This window comes from Elephantulus edwardii, unplaced genomic scaffold (assembly GCF_000299155.1).
Source record: "Elephantulus edwardii isolate Elephantulus edwardi_28Jun2011 unplaced genomic scaffold, EleEdw1.0 scaffold00113, whole genome shotgun sequence".
Classification (NCBI taxonomy): domain Eukaryota; kingdom Metazoa; phylum Chordata; class Mammalia; order Macroscelidea; family Macroscelididae; genus Elephantulus; species Elephantulus edwardii.
Window position 1 is genome coordinate 9,918,282 of NW_006399863.1, and position 27,896 is coordinate 9,946,177.

General features: G+C 51.6%; 1 protein-coding gene across 1 annotated transcript in view; it reads left to right on the forward strand.

Moving 5' to 3' along the window:
• The first annotated feature begins 7,493 nt into the window (after positions 1–7,493).
• The window catches only part of POC1A (POC1 centriolar protein A), a 64,883-nt gene continuing 44,480 nt past the window's right edge, over positions 7,494–27,896 (forward strand). Inside the window, exons 1-6 of the mRNA XM_006892256.1 lie at positions 7,494–7,634; positions 8,459–8,630; positions 9,043–9,222; positions 11,855–11,962; positions 13,648–13,763; positions 18,872–19,005. Of these exons, the coding sequence (XP_006892318.1) occupies positions 8,470–8,630; positions 9,043–9,222; positions 11,855–11,962; positions 13,648–13,763; positions 18,872–19,005 (699 nt within the window). The 5' untranslated portion in view covers positions 7,494–7,634; positions 8,459–8,469. The remainder of the gene's footprint in view (positions 7,635–8,458; positions 8,631–9,042; positions 9,223–11,854; positions 11,963–13,647; positions 13,764–18,871; positions 19,006–27,896) is intronic.

Genomic DNA, 27,896 nt, shown 5'->3' on the forward strand with positions numbered 1-27,896 from the left:
AAAACATATGCTGCAAAAGATCAACTATGACAGCCTGATGTAATATGAATTACATCCCAACATCAAGAAAATAAAAATCCTCATAATTGAACCAATAGGCAACATTGTGATAGGTGGAAAAAAGATGGAAGTTGTCAACAATCTCATCTTACTTGGATCTACAGCAATAAATAAATAAAAAAGATGTGTTGCATTGGGTAAATTTGCTGTCAAAAAGTACTTCAAAGTGCTAAAGAGCAACAATGTCAATTTAAAGACTAAAGTGTGCCTGATACAGGCCACAGGCTTGTCAAATACTTGCTCTGCATCTGAAAGTTGATCAGGAAGACAGAAGAAGAATCAATGCCTTTGAGTTGTGATGTTGGAAAAGAGTACTGAATATTCGATGAACAGCCAAAAGAATAAATAAATCTGTCTTGGAGAAAGTGCAAACAGGGTGCTTCCTCCTTAGAGGCAAGGATGGTGAAACTTGGTCCCACATACTTTTGGCATGTTGAAGGGTCAGTCCTTGAGTCCTTGGTAAAGGACATCATGATTGGAAAGGTGGAGGGTCAGTGAAAGAGAGGAAGACCGTCAACAAGATGGACTGACACAGTGACTGTAACATTGGGCTCAGGTATATCAGAGAGGATGAGGGTGGAACAGGGTAGGGCAGGGTTCAGATCCATTGTTCAAAGGGTCCTGCGAATCATATTCAACTCCAGGGCACCTAACAACAAAATCACTAACCTAAACACACTCACTCCTCGCCATTCAGTCGTAATGGGTTTATGGATGATTCCTCCAGTGTGTTTCCAAGCCTGTAAATCACACAACACAGGAGCAAATTGCCAAGAAACTGAATTTCAACCGCCAGAGAGGCGTGGCCGCGTGGCCGTTATGCTGGGAGCCCAATTCCCTGGAGACTAGGCTACTGGTTAACACAGTATTTAGCCAGCAGCACCTGTAGAAGCAATTCTACTCCGTAACACACAGGGTTGTTGTAATGAACTTTTTTCATTTCCTGTTTTCTCAGGTTTAATAGCATTTGAGTGAACCAGGTCACTTCATGAAGTAAATGGGGACCAAGAAGCAACAAGGATAGATTGAGTTTTCCTGAAGTGATACAAACTCTCTCCATACCATAGAAATGTTTGTAAGGGAATCGTATTCTTTTAAATGGATTATTGCTTAACTTTGTAAATTATTACCTAACTTGGGAGGGACTGGAGAGTATTATGCTGAGTGAACTCAGTCCCACAAAGATAAATATTGTATAAGACCATTATCGTAGAATGAGTATAAGAATCCAGGAGCGGTAGGAGCGGCTGAAAGCAGAGGGATGTGGCTGTACAGGGGGAAGAGGGGATTAATCATTGGATTGTACAATTTGTTGGGGGGCCTTGAGGGAAATGGAAAGAATTTTTTCGAATTTGTATTAGAATTTTGTAAATAAACTAGTAAAAAAAATAAATGGTCATTGCTTTAAAATTGTTCAGAAAGGTGAATCATTTAGAGTTCCAGCGGCGCGAATAATTGGTTCTTTTTAGGGAGGAAAAAACCAACCCCTCTTGTGCACACTGGTGCTTTAAAACAACACATATACAATAACCAGTGCCCAACACTTCCGGGATCCTTAAGGCCCTGGCCCCACCCTTATGACATCTTGGGAAATGTAGTTCCATCTTTCTTTTCAGACTGAAGACTGTGCGAATTGGGAACTACATTTCCCAGAAGGCTGTGCTCGCCGGCACGTAAACAGCTCCTCTGGCTGGTGGGGAAACCCCTCAACTTAAGCCTTTTCATTTCCCTGGAGAAATGAGCGACCGCTGGGAGAGGCCTCTGGCGGCACCGAGCGTGGACTGCCTAGCCAGACCCAACTGGGCGCGACGGCCGCGGACCCGCCTATAGCCTCCGCTTCCGGTCGGGGGGCAGAAAGCTACGACGTAGCCTCTCCTTTAATTGCGGTAGGCGGGGCGTGGTGGCGCTAGCCGCGTTGCTATTGGCGGCAGTTGGGGGCGCGGAAACTGAACGGGCCGCAACGGCTACCGCCGCTGTCTCCCTTGGTGTCCCGGCAATCTCGGCCGCCCCCAGCCCCACCATGGCCACGCATAACCCGGTGAGTCTCAGCTTGTGGTGGGCGCCGGATGCTTTTTCTCCCCTTCGATTCAGTGAATGCCTGGCCGGCACGAGAGCTGGGAGAGAGGCACTTAGGGGTCGCCGAGTTCCGGCCTGGCCTCGTTGACCTCAGTTGACCCATCTGTGCATGCCAGGGTTTGCATCTTACTGGAGAAAGACAAGATATGACCTGGGGCCAGAGTCAGGCCTCTCTTATCTCAGTTTACCTTTGGAGTAGGGAGCGGATGGATGGGTGAGAGTACAGTCTTCTTGACAGCTGGGTTGCCCAGTCTGGCTTTCTTTAGAATCTAAAGGGGGGCGTGCGAAGCCCATTCTTTTTGCAGGATTACCTAGAAGCTACCTGGCCCTTTGACTGATTCAGGGCATCTGGGTACTGGTCTGTGTCACTTTACATAACTGGAGATTTGGGCAGAGGGATTTCCAGGCCTTTTGGCCCCTAATGTGGTTCCCCATCAAATAAGCCAGTGGATTAGAGGGAGTTGAGGCTGACATACAGAGAACCTGTGGGATTAAGGAAAGGGTCCTTGAAGCAGGCTTCTTCCAAGAGGTTCAGATGATGGTTGAGTGGCCATGGGGCAGTCACTTCTCTGTGTGGGAGGGCCCCCTAGCTGCTGCTGCCTGATGTTGTTGAAAGGAAACAGCCTGGCCACAGGTCTCTTTGTTCTGAACACAGCTGTGTGGGATGGTGGCTGCCTTGCTTTGTTTCAGGGACATCTTCTGGGTTCCCTGGGAACACTCAGAATACTTGTTTTGAGATTTCGGATGTTTGAGGTGGTGGAGTTGTTTACATGAATAAGATAGGAGCTGCTCTATCTGTGGAAAAAGTCTCTGGGATGTTCTCCCCTTTGTCTCCTTGAGCGACTGAATGCCCTGGCTGCTTCTCTGATGTTAGATGTTTTAGATGCTGGTTGGTGTGATGTCCTGTAGGCCTGTCCACGCAGGGTTGAACTTTGGATTTACTGGCCAGTCCATGGTGTGAATGAGATGTGGATTCTATATCCTGAAGTGTACTTTCGGAAAGACCCCTTTTCTCCTTCTGAGCATGAAAAAAATAAAAAAAGAAAATAGAGCTTTATTGAGATATTATTCATATACTGTAAAATATCTTTTAAAATGTGTCATTTATTGGTATTTAATTTATTCAGTGTTGTGCAGTAATCACCACTATCTTAATTCCAACACATTTTATCACTCCAAAGAGAAACCTTGTTTGTCGGCAGCCATTAAACAGTCTTTCCCCAGTCGCCTCTCCCTTCCAAGCCCCTGACAACCTCTATTCTATTGTCTGTCTCTGTGGATGGTGGATCTACTTATTCTCGCCATTTCCTGCAAATAAAACCATGCAGTATGTGATCTCTTGTATCTGTCATCTTTCACTGAGCATGTTCTCAAGCTTTATCTACATTGTATCATGTTTCAATACTTCATGCCTTTTTTATAGTTGTATAGTATTTCATTCTATGTAAGTACTGCATTTTGTTTATTTATCAATTGGAGGATATTTGGATTGTTTCTATTTTTTCCCTCACAAAGGATGTTGCTATGAATATTCATATATACAAGTTTTTGTGCAAATATGATTTCAACATCTTGGGTATATACTTAGAAGTGGATTTGCTGATTTATTTGTTAACTGCCAAAGTATTTTCCACAGTAGTTGCATCATTTACATTGCACCCCAGCAATGTGTAAGTCTTGAATTCCTTTTATCTTCACAACACTTGTCCCCTCCTTCCCTCCCTTCCTCTCTCACTTCCTTTCCTTATTTCTAACCATTCTGGTGTTGTTAAAGATGTTTCCCAGGTTGTAATCATTACTGGGATATCCCACTGACTGCCAAAAAAGATATGTCTTAGAGAAGATGAAGCCAAAGTGTTCTTTGGAGGAAAGGGTGATGAAGCTTTCTGTTGCATACTTTGGGCATGTTGCTAGGAGAGACTATTCCTTGGAGAAGGACATCATGCTTGGAAAGGTGGAGGGGTGGTGAAGGAGAGAAAGAACCTCAAGAAGATGGATTGACACAGTGATTTCAATGGGCTTGAGTGTGTCAGAGATTGTGAGGTTGGCTCAGGATAGGATAGGGTTCAGATCTGTTATTCATGGGGTTGCTAAGAGTCGTACTCAACTTGACGGCACCCAGCAACAGCAGCAGCAATCCTTACTGGGGCATACCATCATGTCTTTCCTCTCAGTGCAACTGATGGGTTCAAACCACCGACCTTTCAGTGAGAAACCGAGTACCTAATCACCCATGCCACCAGGGCCCCTTTCTGGCAATCCTGGTGAGTGTAGAGTGGTTTTTCCTCATGGCTTTGCTTTGCATTTCCATGATGTCTCTCCTCTTTTGTTGCATTTATTTGTATGTGTCCTCCTTGGAGAAGTGTCTCTTCAGATCTTTTGCCCATTTTAATTGGATTAATTTGTCTTTTTCTTACTGAGTTGTGAGCATTCTTTAATCCTGGATACAAGCTTCTTAGTGAACATATGATTTGTGGTAGGCGTTTGACTTTACTTTTTTTAAAAAAAAATCTTACTGAGTTACCTCCTCTTGCTGAGATTTACAGCCTGGGATGCTTAGTGAAGGATAGGAAAAGACTCGACTGCATTGGGTTATTGAGATACAATTCAAAATGTATGATCCAGCCTTTTATAATGTACAATTCAGGGGCTTATTGGTGTATTCACTGATAAACATACCATAACTTTTAAACACTTCTTTCACCTCAAAAAAAACCTCCACACTTTTCATCTATACCTGCCTATCCCTTCGCCCCTGCCCTAACCCTTACATTTGTTAGGTGCTGTGGCTCATAGTAATCCCATGTGAAAGACCATAGGGTTTTCTAAGTGTCATTTTTATGGTTTTTCTTCCACAGAGCAACTCGGTCGATGACTTACAACAACAACAGCAACATCAGTCTTTATGGAAGCAGATTGCCAGGTCTTTTTGCCATGGAACTGCTGGGTGGAGTCAAACCTCCAACCTTTCCTCCAGCACCTGAGCATTTAACCCTTGCCCCACCAAAGCTCACCCTCCAGCCTTAAGCAACCTCTAGTCTCCTCTCTCTGTAGATTACTCTGTTCTGGACTTGTCATTTGAGCGGAACCATGTAGTTCACGGTCTTTGGTGACTGTCGTCTTTTACAAACATGGTTTCAAGGTGCGTGTAGTAATGTATCAGCACTTTGTTCTCTCTCTCTCTTTTTTTTTTTAAGGCCAAATAATACTGTATAGCCAAACCATATTTTGTTTAACTATTTGGGTTGGTCCCACTTTTTGACTGTTAAGAATAATGCCTCGATAAACATTTGTGGATTAGTTTTTGTGGGGACATGGATTTTTAAAAAGGACCCCCCAGTGGCACAGTAGGTAAGCACGCAGCTGCTGTCTGAAGTTTGACAGTTTGAACCCGTCACAGCCCTGTGGGAGAGAAGCGCTGGAGGTCTGCCCCTGCAAAGATGACGGCTGTGGGAACTCGATGGGCCAGTGTTATTCAGTCCTGTAGGGTTGCCACAGGGGAAATCGATCTACTGGCACACAGCAACAACATTTTTTCCGTTCCCTTGAGTATATACCCAGGAGTGGAATTGCTGCCTTGGTAATATAGTAACTCTAGGGGCGGCCCGGTGGAATAGAGTGTTATATGTTGCACTGCTAGCCAGAAGGTCAGTGGTTCGAATCCACCAGGCACTCTGTAGGAGTCAGTTGGTCACTGTCCTCCCATAAAGAATTACAACTTCAGAAAACTGACGGAGTGTTGCTCTGAGTTGTAATTGACAGCAGCAGTGGGGTGTGTGTGTGTGTGTGTGTTTTTGGGTTTTTTTAATTGGTAACTGTATGTTTAATCCTTTAAGGGAACAAGCTGTTTTCCAAAGTGGCTGTACCAGTTTATATTTCTACCAGCAATGGAAGAGGGCTTCAGCTTGTCCGTATCCTGCCAGCGCTTTGATTCTAATCATATTGCTGCATATTACGTGGTGTCTGTTTGTGGCTCTGATTTTTATTTTCCTCGTGACTAATGACATTAAGCATCTTTGTGTGTTTGCTAGCTGTTTGTGTAAATTCCTTGGAAAAAAAGTTTTCCTGAGTCTTTTGTCCATTTAAAAATTAGCTGGGATATCTTTCTGCCATTGAGTTTCTTATATTTTCTAGGTACTCGTCGTTTATTAGACATGATTTGCATCTGTTTTTCCCATTTAGTACATGGTTTTTTCACTTTCTTGGTAGTATCTTTTTAATTTTTTAAAAATTTTTATCTTGGTAGTATCCTTTGATACATGAAAACATTTAATTTTGATGATGTCTAATTTAACAATTATTTTTTATTACTTGTGCTTTTAGTGTTGTGTCTAAGAAATTAATACCTAGTCCAAGATAATGAAGATTTAGCCTGTGTTTCCTCCTAAGAAGGAACCCTATTGGTGCAGTGGTTAAATGCTTGACTACTAACTGAAAGATCTGTGGTTCAAATCCCCCTGCTACTCTGTGAGGGAAAGCTGAGTCTATCTGCTTCCATAAAGATTACAGGCTTGGAAACCTGATGCTGCAGTTCTACGCCATTCTGTAGGTCCTTACGAGTTGGAATCGACTTGCTGACAATGGCTTGCGTTTTGTTTTCTCCTAAGAGTTACAGTTTGAGCTCTTACTTTTAGTTCTGTATTTCAAATGAGTGTTTCAATGATGGGAAGTAAGCGTTCAATTTCTTTCCGGTGGTGAATTGTCCCAGCACAATTTTCTGAAGAGACTGTTCTTCTCCCTCTTCAATGCTCTTGCCATTGTGGTGTAAAACCAATTGCCCAAGATGCAATGATTTATTTCTGGATTCTCAGTTCTATTCCATTGGGTTACATGTCTTTATGAATGCCAGTACCATACTGTTTGATTATTTTCACTTTGTAGTCAGTTTTTAGTCCTCCTACTTTGTTCTCTTTTAAAGATTCTTCTGACTTTTCGGATGTCTTGTGTTCTCATATGAATTTTAGGATTTGCTTATTAATCTCTGCCAAAAAAAGGCAGCTAGAACTTTGATAGAAGTTGTGTTGAATTTGTAGATCGATCTGGTGAACATTTCCCCACTTATCTAGGACTTTAATGCCTTTCTGGGATGTTTTATAGCTTTCACTGTTATGAACTTTGTAGCTTTTCTTGGTTAAATTTATTTTTAAGTATTTTTTTTTGCACTGTTGTATTTGGATTTGTCTTTCATTTTTCAGATTGTCCATTGCTAGTGTACAGAAATACAGTTAATTTTTGTGTTGTGATCTTGTATCCTGCGGATTTGTCAAACTCGTTTATTAGTTCTAACAGTCCTTTAGGCCTGACTGTCTGTACAGAGGATCGGGCTTTGAGCCTTTTTAAGTCCCTCCCAGCTGGCCCTGTGAGGCCCCTTCCTCACCCACACTGCACACATCTGACCCACACTCTCCCCCAGGAGGACCCCTCGCTGGAGAGGCATTTTAAGGGCCACCGAGATGCAGTTACCAGTGTGGACTTCAGTCTCAACACCAAACAGCTGGGTAAGAGCAGGCATCTTGCCCCAGACACTAAGTTTAAAGTTGAGAGGACCAAGTTTCTACCAGGAAAGTGGGGTTAGAGGCATGGGGGTGTGGGGGCTCACAGCCCAGCAGGGGCACCAGTGCTCTGCCTAGATCTGCATCTTGCTTCAGCCTGTTGGAACTGGGCCCTGGCTTCAGAGCTTCGTTTTATAGGAGGATCAGAGAGGTTAGGGGCCCTACCAGCTTACATAGTGTCTGAGGGTGGGCCGGGATCGGGGTGGACTGTGGACGGGGCCCAAATAGGTGCTCCATTTCCCTGCGTCTTTATCAAGTCTGTTGTGTCCGCACCTAGTGTGACACACACTGATGAAGATGCCCACAGTGAGAAGGATGTTGGCAGGGTTGTTATCCCATCACCTCAGCACCCTGGTCAGTTTCAGGGCCATCCACTGACCACTGGGGGCCCAGGCATGCCGTCAGGGTGACAGCTTTCTTGCTGGCATGGATGAGGCTCCCTTTTTTATTCCTTGGCCACTCTCCCTTACCAGAAGATGCTTGCCTCAATGATATTTGTGGTTTGTTAGAGAACAGGGGTCATCTTGGATCTCTTTTTAGGGTCCTCCTGACTGAGGCAGGTCCACTCAGTGACACGAGGGCCATTGGGTGGGGCTGATGTTGGGAGGATTTGCCGTCTAGTACCCATTGGTTGTGCTTGTGGGACATTTAGGAATTCACAGGGGCTAGTTCCCCCAGAGGATGCCATCAGGGACTGTGTGTCACCTCCCCCCTCCTGCCTGTCCAGGCCCACTCGAACCAAGGGCCTCAGTGTCACCCACTCTCCTCAGCTAGCGGCTCCATGGACTCCTGCCTCATGGTTTGGAACATGAAGCCACAGTCACGTGCCTACCGCTACACGGGCCACAAGGACGCCGTCACCTGCGTGCACTTCTCCCCCTCCGGCCACCTGCTTGCCTCAGGCTCCCGGGATAAGACCGTCCGCATCTGGATACCTAACGTGTGAGTTCTGGTCTTTGAGGGACTAACTCTGAGCTGGGGCACTGGTACGGGAGGAGCCCTCACTCTGGTCCCCAGCTTGGCTCTTGAATGTTCACAATGGGACATTCACCCCACTTCTTATCTGCAGTCATCTGAAACCTGTGCTTAAATTGGGATCCTCCCATCAGGTGAGGGGCATGCTGAGCTGATAGCAGCCATCCTGGAGGGCTCTGGGGCCTTCAGCTGAGCGCACGTGACAGAGGCAGGATTTGGTTCCTGTTGGGGACACTCCGGCCTCTCTTGGGGACTGGAGCACTCAGCACTGCACTGGCTTTGGGAGGGGCCCCTGCAGGGCAGGAAAGCTTTTCTTTGCTCGTGGACCCGCCTGTCACCAAGCTGGGTCTCCTGACTCTCTGGCTGCCTGTCTTTCCAGCAAGGGTGAGTCGACGGTGTTTCGTGCACACACGGCCACGGTGAGGAGTGTCCACTTCTGCAGCGATGGCCAGTCCCTCGTGACAGCTTCTGACGACAAGACAGTCAAGGTGTGGTCAACCCATCGCCAGAAATTCCTGTTCTCTCTGAGCCAGCACATCAACTGGGTCCGCTGTGCCAAGTGAGCGTCTAACTCCCCGGAGCCTTTAGAGGGCTGGAGCTGGGGACACCGGGGGTGGGGGTGCTGCCAGACGGCCGTGTCGTGACTCTGAGCCAGTGGCTTAGCGACTCGTGAGTTTCCCTGAGCCTCAGTTTTCTTCTCTGTAATTGAGAACGGTAACAGTTCCTACATTGTAAGTTGTTAAGCAGTTTTAGTGAGATGAAACATGAAACGTTCAATCCAATGCCAGCCGTGAAGGCCCCATGACATTACTGCCAGGGCTGCCCAAGCCAAATCAGCAGGGATCACTAAGGAGTAACTGCAACAGGAAAAATGCAGATGGTCGCCAGGGTAACCGTGTTGTTAACTATGTGGGTAAGTTGGAGCAGGTGCATATAGTTCTTATTTAGCCTTTCCTAAGCCACGGAAAAGGTGGCATAGTGTGTAACGTAGCAGGCTGCTAACTAAAAGGTCAGCAGTTCAAATCCACCAGCCCACTCTGTGAGAGCCAGATGGACATTGTCCTCCCATTGCTGTGGAAACCCACAGGAGGGTCACTGAGCAGGAGTCCAACAGCAGTGGATTTTATTGGTTTTAGAGCAAGACAAAGCTGTTTCACTGCTTTAAAGGCTTTTGGCGAGGATGATAGTGATGAGGAGTGTGTTCTTGTAGGGGTTGGACCGGTCATTTCTTGTTACTGTTATATCCTATGGAGTCGCCTGCTACTCATAGCGACCTTGTGTACAGCAGCTCTGACCCCTGCCCTGTCCTGACCAATCTCACTGACTCCAACACATCTGCACCCATTGCCCCAGTTACTATATAAATCCATCTCATCCGGGCTCTTCCTCTCCTGTGCCGTCCCTCAACCCTTCCGAGCATGATATTCTTCTCCAAGGATCGGTCTCTCCTGGCCACGTACGCAAAGTATGTGAGACAGAGCTTCAAAACCTTAGCCTCCAAGATAGACTTATTTTTTTTTATGGTCCATGGTATGTTCAAGACTCTTCTCCAGCATCACAACTCAAAGGCATCAATTTTTTTCTGTCATCCTTAGTCATTGTCCTGCTCTCTGATGCATAGCACGTAATTGTGAAGACCATGGCCTGGATCAGGTGCACCTTAGTCTCTAGACTGACATTGTTGCTTCTCAGTACTCTGAAACAGTCCCTGGCAGCAGATTTCCCTCATGCAATTGGTCTTTTAAATTCCTGACTGCTGGTGCCCCAGTGTTGATTGTGGAACTAAGCAAGCTGAAACTGTTAACAGTCTCAATCTCTTCTTCATCCATCATGGTGTTGTCATTTGGCCCAGTGGTGAGAATCTTTGTCTTCTTGATATTGAGCTTCAGTCCATAATTGCAAACACTTCAGGTCCTCCTCAGTTTCAGCAAGCAAGGTTTTGTCATCTGCATAACGTAGGTTGTTTATGGATCTTCCTCCAATCCTGGTGCCTCATTCCTCCTCATAAAGCCTGGCCTCCTAAATGATCTGTTTTGCATATAGAGTTGTTTCATAGAGATGGCAAATTGAGATGGCATTAGTTATTGTTTCATTGGCTGTGGGTGTTTGTAACCTCTATGTTGGGGACCATCTGAACTGACAGAGCCAGTATCACCACTCTGCACCCTCTCCTTGTTTGTTCCAGCAGTGCTTTGTGCTGGGGATGCAGTTCCCATTTTGCAGATGAGGAAACTGAGGCTCAGCCCGCAGGGTCTTACTCCATGGCACACGGTGGGGATCAAGTGGAGCTGGCCTTTGGATGGGCATCTCCCTGGCACTAAGGCGTGCTGCTGCTTGTGTCTCTGGAGCTTATCGTGGGCTCCACTGCTGTGCTGACTGCTGAGAGGGTTTGGTCTGAAGGACCTGCCCATGCCCCAATGTGGGTATGGTGCTGTGGCAGATGGAAGTCAGGTGACCTTTTAGGGTTTGAGAACTGCAGATACAAATAAGCTTATCTCGGGCTTGTTCCATTCATTTCAACAGCTCTTTATCCTGTAAGGTCTCTTTATTGCCAGGAGGCGGGTGGGTTGTGGCTTGGGGTCACTGGGAAATCATGAGAGTCAGCCGTGGGCCAGCCGGAGAGCCGAGTTCCTCTGGGACGCCATGCAAATCACTTGTCCCTTGCACATCTTTCCTTCTCCTCGAAGGTGCCAGGCTGCTCTGATAGGCCTTGTGATCAGGGGTCCAGGCCAGCAAATTGGGGATGTCAGGGCCATACTAAGTCTTTGATAATATGTCCTTCAGACCTCCCTGCCTCTTTGTTGGCAGCTTATGTTTTGCTGACCCAGATGCAGTCAGATGTAGACTTTGGAGGACCTGGGGACAGGATGCTGTAGCTGGTCCCTTAGTGCTCACACTCCCAGTGGTCAGTGCTGACCGCATGTTGCCACATGCGAGCCTAGGCTTTCCTGCAGCAGTCTCTATGCCCTGCCTTATTCTGGGAGGGGACTCCGCTTTTTAGCCCCTTACAGATACAGAGCAGGGTGTCCGCTTGGCCAGGCTCACCCAGGGTCAAAGCAGGGTATGGACTCTTGGAAGTTGCAGGGGTCAGGTTGTGGGCATTGTGGGGAAGGTGTGGTCTGGAAGATGGTGTGTGGTCCCTGTGACATCCCTGTGAAACTGTGCCTTGACTGGTCTTCCACCTTGTACAGGTTCTCCCCTGATGGGCGGCTCATCGTGTCTGCCAGCGATGACAAGACCGTCAAGCTGTGGGACAAGACCAGTCGGGAGTGTGTCTACTCGTACTGCGAGCATGGCGGGTGAGTCCTCCACAAATAGGACTCTGTCTTAGGCTGAATTCTCCAGAGAAGCACAGCCAGTAAAGTTTACATCGCTTGACACACATGCACATACACTCACATACACAGGTATGTATAATCAAAACATGAGTTACGTATATGAACTTTGTAAATAAACCAGTATAAAAAAAAAGATGAGTTGCATTGGCTGCTGTCAAGGATCTCTCTAGAGTGCTAAAGAACAACGAAGTCACTTTAGAGACTAAGGTGCACCTCATCCAGGCCATTGTCATCTAAATTGCTTACTATGCATCTGAGAGTAGGACAGTGAATAAGGATGACAGAAGAAGAATCGATGCCTTCTTGGTGTGGTCCTAGAGAATAATATTGAACATACCATGGACTACCAAGAAAACAAATAGGTCTGTCTTGGAGATGGTGAAAACAATTTGTTTCTTGGAGGCAAGGATTTTGAACCTCCATCTCATATGTTGGGTATCTTGACAGGAAGGATCAGTCCTTGGAGAAGGACATCATGCTTAAAAGGGTAGAGGGTCAGTGCAGGAGAGGAAGACCCTGGATGAGATGGATTGACACAGTGACTTTGGCAAAAGAGTCAGGTATGTCAGACTTGGTGAGGTTGGCTCAGGATAGGGCAAGGTTCAGAGCCATTGTTTGTAGGGTTGCTGTGCAGTCGACTCAAAGGCACACAACAACATACACATATAGGGAAGAAAAAGAAACAGGAATAGCCAAGTGGCTCCTGTTGTTGTTAGAGGCAAGCCCCAGGCTGTAAGCCAGACCTCAGAGTGGAGGCTTCTGGGAAGGCAGGCAGCGTCCAGGTCATCAGCAGACAGTCAAGTCTCAGACTACTGGCTTTGGAGGCTACTGGCTTCATAGGCTGGCTGTCCAAGGTCATTGTTGGGGACAGGGTTGAGACAGCTGACTTTGGAGACTGAGGAGTCCAGTCACAGCAAGTGTGGCCAGTCTGGAGGCTGTCAACCAGACAGCTAGTCATAAATCAGACAAAAAATGCTCTTATCTATTTTGGAAAAAAAAATGCTCTTATCTTTTTGCCAGAGTCCAGACATGAATACCATGAAGGCCACGCCCCTGAGGAGCCCTGTTCTTAGTCAGATAAGGCTAATTGTATCTTTACAGATGCAGTTGAAATCTGGTTGTTGGGTTTTTTTTTAATGGATTTTTTAAAATATTTTACTCTGATTTATTTACAGACTTTGAATACATTATTTTTCGCAAAAGATCCTTTCTATTTCCTTCACCCTATCACCCATTGAATTGTGCAACCCTATGATGTAATCTGGTTTTATTAACATCCTAGAGGTTAGAATTGACAACATGACATTAGTAACCATGCCAAGCATTCAAGCACAAGGGGCCGCCACTGAAAACCCCAGAGCCAACCTTTGGGTGTCAAGGTCTCCTCTCTTTTTTTTTATTTTTTTTTTTTTAAGGTCTCCTCTCTTGCATTTAAAAAAGGCACTGGGACTTGGTCCTTCATGAGTCCACTCCACCTCAATTCACTGTCCCTTTCTTGCTTGCCTAGTGAGGGAATGTGGCAGGAGGGAGGGTTCCGGGATGAAGGAGCGGTGTGAGCAGTTACACCCGTGTGGACCACACTGCATGTCCCTGGATCTGTTTGGGGCTGGTATGACCTACAACATGTGGTCGCCCTGCTCTTCCAGCTTTGTCACCCACGTGGACTTCCACCCGAGTGGCACGTGTATAGCCGCTGCCGGCACGGACAATACGGTGAAGGTGTGGGACGTGAGGACGCACCGGCTGCTGCAGCATTATCAGTGTGAGTATCCAGCGGCTCCTGGTTCCCAGAGCCAGCGGTCCAGTTCACTGCCGTAGTCCCTAAATGGCCTGTGCTGGCCGAGGGTGGCCTTGGTGGGTGGGTAAAATCAGGCCCTGTTGGGGTCTCTGGGGATGGGTTGTCTGTGACACTGGCCTGTCTGGTAACCTTGGCTATGAAGTGGATGTAGTGCTGCCTGACTTGTGCCAGGCTCCTTGGTACTCATGCATGAAGGGGCAGAGCCTCAGGTGAGCTGCAGGGCTTGATGGACGGTCTGGCCAGAACTCCTGAAGAAGGTTCTTGGGCTCCTCAGACACACACCACTCACCTCCTCTTCTATTGAATGCTCTGGCCTCCCCTTCCCCGCCCCCCCCCCCGAGGTATCTGTGCTGAAGCAGGTAGGACTGTCATTAGAGTTCAGCAATCTCTGGCTCAACATTTAGACCTGAAAACAGGAAGGACATAGTTGGACAAAGGTGTTGGATTGGAGGCCAGAAAATTTGGTCAAAGTTCGCAGTACCCGTCACTGCCACCAGGTGGCAGGAGGCAGCCACGTGAACTGGCGTGCTCTGCACCACACCAGGGCCCTGGGGTTTGGACAGAGGCCCTTCTCAGGAAAAGGCAGATTCTGGCAGGGCTGCAGCTGGGTTCTGCCCTCCGCAGGAGACCACACCTCTCCCAGCCCTCCTGCAGCCTTAGAGGCTTTTCTCCTGCTTTAGCCCAGGCTCAAAATTAGGGCATTGGAGGAGTTGAGATAGGTTTGCAGGAGTCGGGGAGTACTGGGTAGGAGGCCGGCTGTTGAGTGTAGCCCAAGGTGAGGCTTGGACAGGAGAGGAGGGAAGGAGAGGAGGCAAGCGCTGGGTCTGTTCTCTGTTTATAGGGGTGACTGTAGTGTCTTCTCCCTGAGGTCTGGGGGGTTGGGGACTCGCAAGAGAGTCATGATGCAGTGCTGAGCATGCATTTTGTTCTGCACGAGTCTTGATTAATGGACGTTGAGGGGAGGGGGCCCTTGAGGTCCCCTTGGGAGAGTCCAGGCCTGTGTAATGGACCTGGGTCCAGGGCTTGGTGAGTGAGGTTCAGCTGCTAGTGCCCACCGGAGAGGCCCTGAAGTGCCTTGTTATGGCTTAAGAGTTTAAAGGACATGGCTGACCGGCAGTTTGGGGACCACCTGTGTCACTTGAGAAGCAAAGGCATGAGTGGCATCTGAGAGGACAAGCGGTTCAGCTGCTGACCCGTGCACGGGCCTGGCGTGCCTTAGTGAAGGGTGGTGGGCTGTCAGGCCTGATGTCCACGTGAGGGCTGCATATGAGAGTGGGGCGAAGTTAGGGTGGGAGTTTTTCCTAACTTCAAAGTTAGGAACTGGGGACACTGAGTAAGAGGCACATGCTGACTGTGGACCCCCAGCTGGTCTCAGGGAGCTTGGACATGATGAAAAGGATAGAGGCCACTTCCTAGGCTCTTGAAATTGAGGTGCCGCTGCAGGGGAAAGGTCCCCAGAGCCGCCAGGATGAAGACTATGGGCGCATCTCCCAGTGGTGGAGGGCTGGTGGGACAGAGCCAGAGGAATGATGGAAGGTGGGGGTCTCACAAAGTGGGGTGGTCGGGAGGAACGGCCGAGGAGAGTGGTGGGTGCTGGGGCCAGGCCTCTGGAGTTCTGTGGGAGCCGGCGTGGGGGTGGGTGGGCTCAGGCTCCCATGACAGTGCATGCCGAGGCGTGGTGGGTGGTGAGCACCAGGGCCGGGTCCTGAGCGGCCTCAGGTACGTGCTGCCAGAGGTTCGGCTGAGAGTTCACTCTGCTTTGCTGCTGCCTCATGACAGATGGAACCACTCAGTGCACTGCAGGGTCTTGTTCCTAGTCTAGATCAGATGCTTAGAAGGGCTTCGAGGACCCTGTAAACACAGCTGGGCCCCTCACAGCCTCCTGCTCAATGCGTGGGTGGTTATGCACAGGGCGGCAAGCTCATTCCCTTGGGCTCGCCCTGGGGAACCTAGGAAAACACAGGGCTGATCTGGCCTCTGGGGAAGTGGGGCGCACCTTCACTGTTACCTGTGGAAGCACTTAGCGAGGCTTTGCTATGGCTGAAGCTGCCCCCCTGAGACTCCCCTGACCCGTTAGCAGCTGCCACTCCCACCTCACAGGTGCCCCCTGCCCCCGAGTGCAGTGGGTCTGTTTGGGGGCCTATTTCCCCATGATGGGCTCCAAGCTCTCTGGCAGCAGACACCTGAGCCGTGGCCATTCCGAGTCTCTAGGAAGCCAAGCGGATAGCCTTTAAGGACACAGTGACATCTTTGTTATCCCTGTTGTTGTGTTCCATTGTGTTGGATCAACCCATAGCTGACCCTCCAGTGGGTTTTCAGAGGCAGTAAATTGCATGGGAGGAGATTGTCCGTCCTCCCATGGAGCAGCTAGTGGATTCGAACCAGGTGCCTTTTGGGATTGCAGCACAGCTTCTTCCTGCTAGGCCACTGAGCTCCCTTTGTCATCCCTGGTGACTAAATGAGCACCAGGGACGTCCTGAGTGGCCTTCTGGCATATGAGGCCAACTTGCTCTTCCAAGCAGTTTTGACTGACGCTGCTGCTGGGGGTGGGAGTAAGCCCCTGTCTGCCTGTGTCCCTCACCCCGATCACTCGCCACGGAGGGTACATCCTGTTCCAGGCTGGGGCCTTCCTGATGCCATTGCTCTCAGACAAGGACTTTCTTGGCTCTGGCCAGTCGCTTTGGGGAGGAGTTCTGATTTCCCAGTCCCACCAGGAACCCCAGGAGTGCCAACCCCCATGGGGGCGGGCGAGGCACCATATGCTCTGAGCCCACGTTCGGACTGTTCAGACAGCTGAGCAGCAGCCCCCGTCCCGGAACCGTGGTGCGCTGGTGGCACATGTCTCCAGTGACACCCCGTGCTCCGCCAGGCAGGGCTCCAGCCCCTCACAGTGCTCACGCAGCCAGGAGGTTGTCTACCCAGGTCACCCGCCCAGGCCTCTGAGCTGGCCCCGTGTCGCACCCCACCCAGCTCTTACCCTGTGCGGACTCCTGCTGTTCTCTAGCTCCATCCAGCTTCCTGGGAGAAGCGGTCTCCTCGGCCGGCTGGCTGCAGGACTTCACTTGATCCCCTCCAGAAGCCTGAATCAGAACTCAATCCTCATTACTGCTGTAGGCTCCCCTCTGATCCTGTGTAGAATGGTGGAGGAGTTTAGGCAGCTCTGCAGCCTGCAGACCCTCCTTCTTTTCATGGAGTTGAAAGTGTGGACAGGGCTCACTGGAGACCCTCCATGGCTCCCTGTGCTGGCTCCCTCCGCACTCCTAAGTGCGGTTGATATGTGGGGGGAGGGCTGTTTTGGGGATCCCTTACACCGTTTCAGAGCACCGTCACTGTCTGAGTCTAGAGCCCTCAGAGACTCAAAGCTGCCGTGCCGCTGGTGATCCCAGCTGTGTGCATCTCAGGAGCTGTCCTGGCGTGGGGTCAAGTGACCAAGTGCTCTTGTGCTCGAGCCTTGCCTCCGGCCTGACGGGCACCTCCTCCCTTGTCACCAGCCTGCCAGCTGGCTCACTCAGGACATGGGCCTGCAAGACCAGGTGGGCCGAGCCAGGCTTCCTCCCTCCAGAAGCACGACACGCTCTTTTTTGAGGGTTGGGGTGTGGGGATTTCAATTATAGTTAGTCATTCCGTTGTGTAATTATGTGTGGCTGTATGCTCGTGATTTTTATTTATTTAATTGGGGTGGGGTTTTTTAGCATATTTTACTAAGTAGCCTGGAAGGATGCAAAACATGAATTCGCTGTGCCCCGAGCCCGTCCTCCCCAGAGGCCACCCCTGCCGCCCACCTGAGACACCCTCTTTGCATGTGCACACGTGGAAGGCCTCCCTGCAGTTCTGATGTCTCTGTTTCTGTCTGCAGCACCAGCTCCATCTCTGCTGCAGTTGGCTGGGGCTCTGTGGAAACACTGGGGGCAGCTGGTTGCTGCCCCCCTCTCTGTGGCTTGAGTGTGTGGGACGTGGGGGATGTGGAGTCAGCCCCCCAGGGTCGGCTGCTGCGACGTTGCCTGCTGGAGCCGCTGGCGCTCAGAGTGTTGAGATATAAATACAAGGTTATGTAAGGCCCTGGCGCTCTCCCCCAAGTGTGCTCGGGAGCAGCGTCCGTCATCCCCAGCGCAGAGCATCGGCTGGGCTGGCGTCTGGGCAGCTCTGCGTGCCCCGGAGGTTCTGCTGAGAACCTGTGGGCTGGCATGGCGCCCGGCCCGGCACAGATCCTGTGGCTCACGGTGCTGGGGTGAAGCGAGGTTCTAGCATTCACATTTGTGTTTGTGGCATCTCTGACATGGGAGGGGCGTGAGCATCTTAGTCCCACCATTCTCCCTTCTCAGGCCCGAGATGCCATGTGCGAAGGGCCCAGGGCCTTGGCTGTGGAGTTACTGCGTCCTCCCGTGGCCTGCGGGGTTCTGACCTTGAGCTCCAGCTCTTGTCATCTCCACCTCAGATTTGCCCTGGGCCTCAGGGGTGGGCTGTGCAAGAGCAGAGGCCACCTTGCTTTCCTGAGCACCCACTCCCCAACCATTTTTGGTTCTCCTGAGCCGGGAGCCAGGGACTTAGTCTGATCCCTGCCTGACAAAGCTGTGGTCTCATGTGGAACCCAGATGGGAATCACAGCCACTCAGATGAAAAGTTTGCTCCTAAGCGTGTACTGGGAAACAGCTCCTGGTGCTGCAGGAGGACAAATGAAGGAGTGGCTCTGTGGGGGAGACCCAGGGGAGCTTCCTGGAGGAGGTGACTCTCAGTGGCAAGCTTTAACGTCAGTGCTTTAAGGTTAAGGCTCCAGCTTGCGTCTGTAGTGGAGTGGGAGGCGAGCAGCTGGAGGAATCCCTTGCTTCTTCTAGCGTTGGTCCCCAAGCCTCTGACTGCCCTGTGTCCCCAAGTGCTTGTCCTCGGCTCAGAAGCAGTCTCTACTGGCCTCTCTGATCTTGCTGGTCCCTCAGGAAATTCTTGTGGGGCCCCCTTGGTTTCTCTGAGCAGTGACCACCTCTGTTCTAGCCTCTCTTGGCCCCGACTGGCCATCTGCAGGCTTTAGCTATGCTCCTGAGCCTCCAACCAATGCTGACCAGTGTTCTTGTCCCCAGTACACACCGCCGCGGTGAATGCCCTCTCCTTCCACCCCTCGGGACAGTACCTGGTCACAGCCTCCAGCGACTCGACCCTGAAGATCCTGGACCTGATGGAGGGCCGGCTGCTCTACACTCTCCACGGCCACCAGGTGACAGGGGTCAGCCTGGTGCTGGACAGCATGTTGGGAGGGTGGGGGTACCTCCTCCAGGTCTGTGTATCTGAGGTGGACTTCCTTGGGGACAGCTGCTCTGGCTTCCTCATTGTCAGGACAGGGAACTGGGCACATCCCCTGTGACTTCAAGCAGAGGCAAGGGTCCTGGTGCTGCTGAGAAGGGGCTTAAAGTGGCTGAGGGATGGGGTGACATCTGGGTGTGGATAGCAAACTTCCTCCTCCCGGGAAATCTGAGTGGAGGTGGCCTCCAGTGGCCTCCTGAATGTGGTGGTCCCACATTTGAGCGGAGCCCTGGAATCTACACCCCCAGTGACCACTGTGGCCTCTAGAGACAAAGACAGTTACAGGTGTTTGGAAGAGGCCTGTGTGAAGGAATGGAGTCTCGTGTGCATTTGAGGTTTGGGGCCTTCATGGAATTGAATCCATGATCCCAGCACAAGCAATACATACAAACAAGGTGTAGATGGCTGCCTGTCAGTGACCACCAGCGACTCTTCTCTGTCTTTGAGGTTCTTTAGACAGCACCTCCCTCTCACCCTGTGCATGCCTGAATGTTCTCTCTCAGATGTCCTCACTGGGTCACAAAACCTCCTCTTGACTTTGTGCTCCCTACGGGGTGAAATGGGGATGGCTTTACTTGACTGTTTGTCTGCAGTGGGTCAGGAAGCGTGGAAACACGGCTGGTGGTCGTGACCAGGAAGTGGCTCTCAGCAATGGCCAGGCTGTTGTTTTAGGGTCCCAAGCTCACAGTGCCCATAGGAAAAGAGCAGCAAGTTATCCATTGTCGGCCTTGCCATCTGTCTGACCACCTCCTTCAGTCCCTGCCCCCTGTGCTGGGCACTGGACAGAGGGTGGTGACCCCTGGGGTGGGGCTGGACAGAGCTGCAGGGAGGGTGTGAGGTGAGCAAGGAGATGGAGAGGCAGTCTGAGGCTTCCGAGATGCTGTGGGCTGTGCCTTTACCTTGTCACACGGTGCAGCCCAGGGGAGGACAGGGCATGGGGCCCATATGTTTTCTGTCCCCCCACCTCCTAAGTTACTGTTGAATACAGACAATGTGAAGGTTTGCCACAGGTTTTAGGGCCTCTTCCTCCTGGAATGCCCGTGACACCTAGTCCCGCCATGGGGATTTTAGGTGTCAGATGTGGGGTCAGGCCTTGCTGCCCACCTTCACCTCGCCAAGGGTTCTCTGGATTGATTTGAGATAGAGGGTGCCTAGCCCTGGCTGCTCTGATTCTGCCATATCTCTGTGCTTCCTGTAATCTCTGATCTCTTTCCAGAGAATATTGATTCTTTCCCTCTGCCCTCTCTTCTGTGGGAGACACCAGGCACGCTGGCCATCAGCTCAGTGTGGGTTCTCACAGCCGGCCCTGGTAGAAGGCTGCTCAGGGAAGGCAGACCTGGCTCATTATTTTTGTTCTTCTGCGGCATGGGGTCACTACACCGAGAGAGGCCTGGCTCTTTGGGGACTCACTGATAACACAGAAACAGGGTCCTGATTGAAGGGTCTGGTCTTGAGGCTGGTGTCAGGCTGTGAGTGTGTGAGCCGGCGTGAGGTAGGTCTGGAGGGGGAGCTGTATTTACCCCACACAAAGCCCTGCTCACCCTGTGGCCCCCATGCTGGCAACCCTGGGCCTGAGATCTGCCAGCATTTGCTGTGGCTTTTTTGTCAGGCCTGGCTCTGTCCCCCAGCTTGGGGACATTCAATATCAGCCAATGTTGGCTTCCCAAGGAAGGCGAGTGTAGTCAAGCAGCCTTAATTCGGTCAGTTGGTGCAAATAAAGAGTCCGCCAGCTGAGCTGAATGCTTAGTGCTCATGGAGGTCTGTGGCCAAGACGGGGCTGCTGCAGTCAGTGCTAAGAGGGGAGAGAAATCCCTGGGGGTGGGGGTGGGCCCCGCAGGGCCCTGCCTGTCCAGGGACACGAGGGATTTGTGAGAGGCTGTTGACCAGTTGCCTCATCACTGGGAAGAATCTCTTGGGGGCCCCGTTGACTCTTTGGAGGCTGGGGTCACCCTCTGCTGGGCCTCGGGGAAAGGTCCAGGCTGGGGTCACCCTCTGCTGGGCCTCGGGGAAAGGTCCAGGCTGGGGTGAGGCTGACTGTGGGCTGCGCACTGTGGCCTCCACATCTAATGCTGGCTGGGTGGTGCTTGGAGGCTTCCCACTCAGAGTCTGGGGAGATCACTGTTTGGGGTCCTGCACTGTGCAGTGGGAGGTGATGTAACAGAGGCCTGGTGGCCCAGGGCCTGATGGAGCCCAGCTGCTTCCAGCCACTAAATCATCCTCCCAGGCAGCCCCAAGGCTTCAGAGCGGTCCCAGTGTCAAGGGATTCAGTCTCAGGGTTGAGAAGGGCAGATCTGAAAGAGCTTTTGAGTCCAGATGGAGAAACCGAGGCCCAGAGAGAGGATTGGACGTGCAGGCGTCTTCTGCCACTTGGGTCTGGCAGAGCTGGGACAGATATTCAGGTGTCTGTCATTGTCACCACAGTCCCTTGCCCACAAGGAGCCCTGGTGGCAGAGTGCACGTAATGCGTTACACTATTGACCGCAAGTTTAACGACTTGAATCCACCAGCCGCTCTTCAGGAGGAAGCTGGACAGTCTCCTCTTACAGCGATGCAGCGTCTCGGAACCCCAGTGGGGGATCTCTGGGGCCTGGAGTTGACTCAGTGGCAGTAGGTTGGGATTGTTTGGTTTCTGACACTTCCTCACACGAAGGATTTATAAAAACTGAGCTACAGTTTCACTCCTGGTTCTAGATCACTGCTGTGCGGGCCAGCTGGCCTCGTAGCCTCATGTGTTCTGACCTTACAGCTGCAGGACCCAGAAGGAAGGGAACCAGGGACCTTTGGCAATCCAGGGCTTGCACTTGGAGGATCTCGTGGTGGGACAGCTGTGGAGGGAGGGCCCCTGAGCCTCCTGCCTGCGGAACAGCAGCTCCTGTGTGCTTCCACTTCCTCCCCGCAGAAGCAGTTTGAGGCTGGAGGCCAGTGAAAAATGGGGCAAAGGCAGGCTTTGACCATGATCATGGGTGCTGGGGCCACACCTCCATGAGCCGCTCTGTGGGTGACTCACATGGGCCCACGGGTCGCATATGCCCACTGGTGGGCACCTCTCTGGGGACAGTCGGTGGGAGATGTGTGGAGATAGAAGGGCTATATGGGCTGACTTGGCGTTGAGGCCAGAAAATCTCCATGTTGTCCTTTTCATTGTGTTCTGGGGATGCCGGGATGGAGGAGCTTCCCGAGTGCCAGGCTGAGATCAAGACTGCGCTGTGACCCAAGGCCTGAGCTGGACCTACATGCTGACCTCAAGGGTGTGCGGGCAGCTCATCAGCCCAGGAGTCAGACCCCGTGGCATTTCAGTGATTCCCTGGCAAACCTCACTGTCCTCCAGTTACTTGAGGGGTCTTGAGCTGGTTTGCTTTGTGGACCTGCGATTGGACATCATTTACAAGTTTCCTGAAGAATTCTGACTCCCCTCTTCTGCTGCTCTGGCCTTGGGACTCTAAGCCATAAAGGAGCTAGTTAGGGGTGCAGCTAAAACTAAGAGGGGCTCCTCCCGCAGCCTAGGTCTTTGATTTTGTGGGTGCTGGACCCGGGAGCAGAGTTCCTTAGCTGCAGCAAGATACACCTTATCTTTGCCAGGGTGGTGGGGCAGGATAGATAGAGGAGCTTGTTGGGGTGCCCTACTCCCCACAACCTGGTATTGACAAGCCATGGAGCTTCTACCCTCATGAATATGGAGCAGGGTCCCCTTAGCGTGCACCCCTGGAAACACCAGGTTTGGTGAAGTGCCTGTCTGAGGCCCCTCACCAACACCTTCTGTGACTAAGGTTGAATGCCCACCTGGCTCAGGTGTGTGCCTGGAGAGTGGTAATGCCACCTCTCCAACAGAAACACCCCAGTGTTCAGGCATGCCTAGCACTGTCTACCTCCTAGTGGGGTTGAAAGGCCATGGGAGCCGCCGTCTTGGGCAGCTGACTCCCCTGCCACTCCAGGAGGGCAGGCGAGGAAGGAAGGGTGCAGGCAGCTAAGTCCCCCAGCCTGGCTTGGCTTCTTGAGTGGTTAAAATTGGACACGACCTTGACTTGGCAGAGCCACCCTCTTCTTCTGTGACACTGGTATTTCTATAGCAGCCTTATATTAAGGGAACAAACCCAAAAAACCAAAATCACAGCCATCGAGTCTATAGTGAGCCTATAGGCGTAACGAGAGGATGATTCTGAACTGCTCAACACCAGACCCTAGGCCCTCAGGAGGTCCCCACCGCCCTTGCAGAGTGATCCCAGGGCTGTTTTAGGCAGAAGCTCATCGAGGCCACTGGAAGTTCCTTTTGTGGGCACAGCCCTGGCGCTGAGTGGGTGGACAGTGGGGAAATGACTCTGGGGTGCTCACATCTCCACTGGACTGGGATCCCCCATTTCCTCTCCTCTCCCACCCCACCACGAAGCCTCCTAGGGAGTTGTCTAGCTCTTTTATTGTCGTTTGATCTCATCTTCCTGAGAACATCCTCTTGCTTTGACTTCCGTTTGTTACGCAGTTCCTGAAATCTCCCCTCCTGCAAAGGTTCTGAGGTGACCCCCCCCCCCGACCCAGACATCCTCGTGCCATTAGCCACCCCCTTGCTACCTACCTGGGAGTCACCGTCACCATTTGTGGCCATGCCTCAGCTGGAACCTTGGTGTCTGGGCCTGTTGGCCGTGACCCATTATTTGCCCTCATCCTCAGTCATCTTTTCTTGGGGTTTGGCTGCTGGATCCCAGGTGACAGCCTGGGGCCAGCTTGAAGTAATAGGAAGTATGGACCCTTCTGAGGCTCTGGGAGTTCTCACTATGGGGTCCCCGACGCCACAGTGAAGCAGGAGGGAGGGGTCCTTGCGTCTTGCTGGGTCTCTAGGGAGAAAGCAGAGGAGGTGCCTTGGTCCGGCCTCCCCCACAGTTCACAGATGGGAGACCAGCTGGGAGAGGGAAGGACTTTCCCACCGACTCCAGCTGTCGTTCACAGCCTCTTGCCCCAAGTGAGGGCCTCACAGTCTCTATGGCAGGCGTGGGGGGCACCATACTAGAAATACAGATTTATTTTCTGTGTTTTCTGAAACATCCTAGCGCGCCATGCGCCTTTGGTTTTGGTCCCCTGGAGCTATTTGGGAGAGTGTGGTGGGTGGAGTGTGGGCGGGGAGTTAAGTCTGGTGTTTATGGCTGTGCAGTTGGTGTGCGTGCCACTTCTGAGCGGCTTGAGTGGCACGGGGACGGATGGGCACGCGGTTCCAACGTGGCCAGTCAGTCCTCAGCACCGTGGGTCACCGCTCTGCAGAGCCAGAGTCTATACACGGGGCGAGCGCTGAAGCTCGGCCAGAAAGTGGGCAGGACCCACAGGTGTCGGCTGAGCACAGGGCCCTGCGGGGCTGAGGCTGGAGCTAGAGAAGTGACAACAAAAGGGGGCCCCTCCAGGAAGGGGGGCAGAAGTGGGCCAGAAGGGTGGGGGTGTGCCGTCTGCCCCCTGGGAGGGAGGCGCTCAGGTGGATGGATACACTCAAAACGTGCCTCCCCTCCTCCTGCTTCCATGTCGAGAGCACTGCAGCTCTTGTCTGTTTATTTCATTTTAGAGAATGAATTAGATGCTCAGGAGCTCTGTGTCTAGTTTGGGTGGTTAGGCCTCTCCTGGGAGAGATGAGAAGGCACAGAAGGACAACGCTTCAGTCCCCTCTGAGGCCCCCTCTCAGGAGAGGCCACCCTGTCCCTCCGCCCCTGCGCTCAGAGCAGGCTTGAGGCCTGGCCGTGGGTAACCTCAGCCTCGGTGTTCCTGGGCAGCAGTGCCGCAGAGGCCGCTCCTTCGTCCACTGGTGTATTATGCTGGCCCTGTGGGTCACTGACACAACCCCAGCCCCCCAGATGCCATGCTGGGCACACTATAGACGCTCAGCGTGCTTGGCAGAGTCTCACTCATTCATGCCTCTTCTTCACCCCTGACTCGGAGCATGTGATGTAGCACTCCTGTTTGTTCATGGCAGTCTGTGCGTGTTGAGTCAATGAGAGGGTATGTCAAACCCTTACAAGGTGGCAGTAGTGTGGGGGACCCCGGCTGGGTCTTGCTGGTCTTTGCCAGAGGGATCAGAATTGACCATGGTCAGAATTCTGTTGTGCAGGGACCTCCATGGGTGAGAGGGACGTGTGGTGGACAGCGGAGAGGTCTGAACAATGCTGAGGGCAGTGGAGTGAGCGTGGCCAGGAGTTGGTGGAGACCGGTCACCTTGGGCTCATTTGTTTTTCTTCCCCAACCGTGCTGTGTAGGTGTAGAGAGCAGCCAGTAAGGGTTACCTGGGACGGAGGGTGGTTGGAGAGAGATGGCATGTGCTGCAGTGACTGGGTGTGGGGCTAGCCAGGGCCAGGTGGGGTGGGAGACTGGCTGCATTTGGGCGGCTCAAGGATAATGATACTGTTGTGTACCATTGAGTAAGAACCAACTCACAGCTGACCTTCCAGTGGCTTTTCAGAGGCAATTTAATTACACAGGAGGAGTTTGCCCATTTTTCTTCAGCGGAGCAGCTGGTGGATTCAAACCCATACCTTTGCGATGGTAACGCAGCTCCTTACCACTAGGCCATCAGAGCTCCTCCTTAATGAAGCTTGAGTTCACACAAAAGATAGATTGTTCCATCGTGGGAAGTACATGGTGCCTGGTGGGGCCTATTGAGCGTCCCCGCTATGGACCTGGCCTGGGGGGGATGGTGCCTAGGGCTCTGGCAGGCGGGCACTGGCCATATGATGATGCCCAGACAGGGAGCAGGGCTCATGTCTGTCCAGAGTCACACTCGGTTACTGCAAGCGTCCCTGGGGCTTGCCTCTGGGAAGAAGCAACTTGGCAGAGCCTCTGCTCTGAGCTAGTGTCCTGAAAGCAGCAAGAGTGAAGAATGAGATGAAGGGAATTAGCCACCATGGGGATAGCCTCATCTCAGAGGACAGGTATCAGTTTGGTCACTGCCAATGAGAAAAGACTCTCTCCCTCTCCCAGCCACCAGGGTTTGGAAACTTGAGAACACACTCCTGAATGTTGAGTGGGTTATGGAGGAAGCCCCAGTGCAAACAGCAAAAGATTTGAAGTTGATGACAGTGAAAATAGCACATATTAGAAACTTGTGGGGTCTATTAAGGTGGTAATCAGAGGCAAATCTGTGGCTTTAAATAAATTTGTTTAAAACCAAGAAAGGCTGAAAATAACTGAATTAAGAGCTCTGTGTGAGGAGCCTCACGCAGTGAGAACAGGGAGGAAGAAGAGACCGTTCCTGTGACACAGCAGTGACAAGCAGTGAGCCGTCCTCTGCAGCTGGCACGCTGATGACGGGCACCTCGAAGGCCACACCGAGGGGTTAGGGCCGTGATCCTCAGGGAGTCTGAAGCATTCAGAGTGACACATCCCATCTGTGTTCCTGACCCGTGGGCTGTGGCCTCACTAGAGCGCAGGGCCAGCTGTCCTCTTGCATGTGCCCCAGACGAGCCCATGTGGAAGGCCACGCTCTCCAGGAATGCCAAGGGAGAAGTGTGGGAACCATCCAGGCCTCCCCGTGTGACCGGGCCTGCTTGGAAGGGCTGAGGCCTCACTTCCCCAGCTTCCCCCCACAGAACACCTGGCTTGCTTCATTCCGGAGATGCCGGAGTCTCAGGCTGAAGCCCCTCTTGCTGGCAGGGCTCCCCGTCCACCTTCTTCAGTGAGCTTTGCCACTGCCCCAGCTGCTCTGCTGTTCTCTGCCTCCAGCCTGTTCTTTCCTGGCATCTGGTGGCTGAGTGATGACAGGAAAGGAGCTTGACCCTCAGGCGTTTGTTTGGTCACTTGCTTGCTGTGGCTTCCTGGAAACCCTCCATTATTCAGCGAGCGCAGGGCAGGCAGAGCACTCCTCTTTATTGGCGCTCCATGTACCGGTTTCCTTCTCTTTTCTCTCTTCCCTCTTTGCTTTTCCTCAAAATGAAAATAGTTTTGTGGTTTTCTTTTTATGTTAGTGTAGCAGTGTCATGTAGTCATTGTTTTTTTTTAAAAAAAATAAATTCAAAGTGTGGAAAATTACAGGGACTTTAGAGAATTAAGTAGAAGTTTCCTGACATTGTGCCCCTCCTGAGAGTCCTCTTAACCCTTTAAAAAGTGCTGCTGGAGGCATATCTGAGTGACACACAGCCCTGCCCCGTCCCACCCACGGGCCAGCATTAAGTCAGATGGAGGGCACACAGCCCAGGTGTCTTGCATTTAGCATTTCACACTCACTGATGTTGGACACTGTTCCCACGGGCAAGAGTGGATCTGTTTAATCCTGTTTAACAGCAACATAGGAATTCTGGGGCTGCTGATGCGGGTGGGGACACGCCCTGTGACGCCCTGTGCAGAGAAGGCAGGTGACAGGTACAGGCTGGGAGCTGTCCCAGTTCCTTTGGGGCTGTGCTCCCCCTTCTTGGGCATATCATTCTCGAAGAGTAAATTCACAATTAGATCCGTCCTCAGAGGATGAAGTGGATTCGCGCAGGACAGGCGCTTGGTGGTAGCTGATATTGTACTCACTTAAACCTCAGTATGGGCATTTCCCACAGGGGGGGTTATGGATGGATTAGGAAGTGTCCATGGGCACCTTCTGTCCTGCCCCTTGATCCTGACCTCAGGTGGTAGGTAGCTCACATCTCTTCTAGGACTTCTGAACTTTCCTCTGGATCCCTTTTCTAGCCCCAGCTTACCTGGTATTTTCCGGAATTGAGTGGAATCTACTTCCCAGAGTTCCTCTCGTTCATGGCTCAGCTTTAGCTCTGCCACTGGGACGCCTCCCGCCAGCAGCTGTGATCTGTGATGCTCTCTCTGTGCTGGTGCCACCTTCGTCGGGGGATCAGTCTCTTC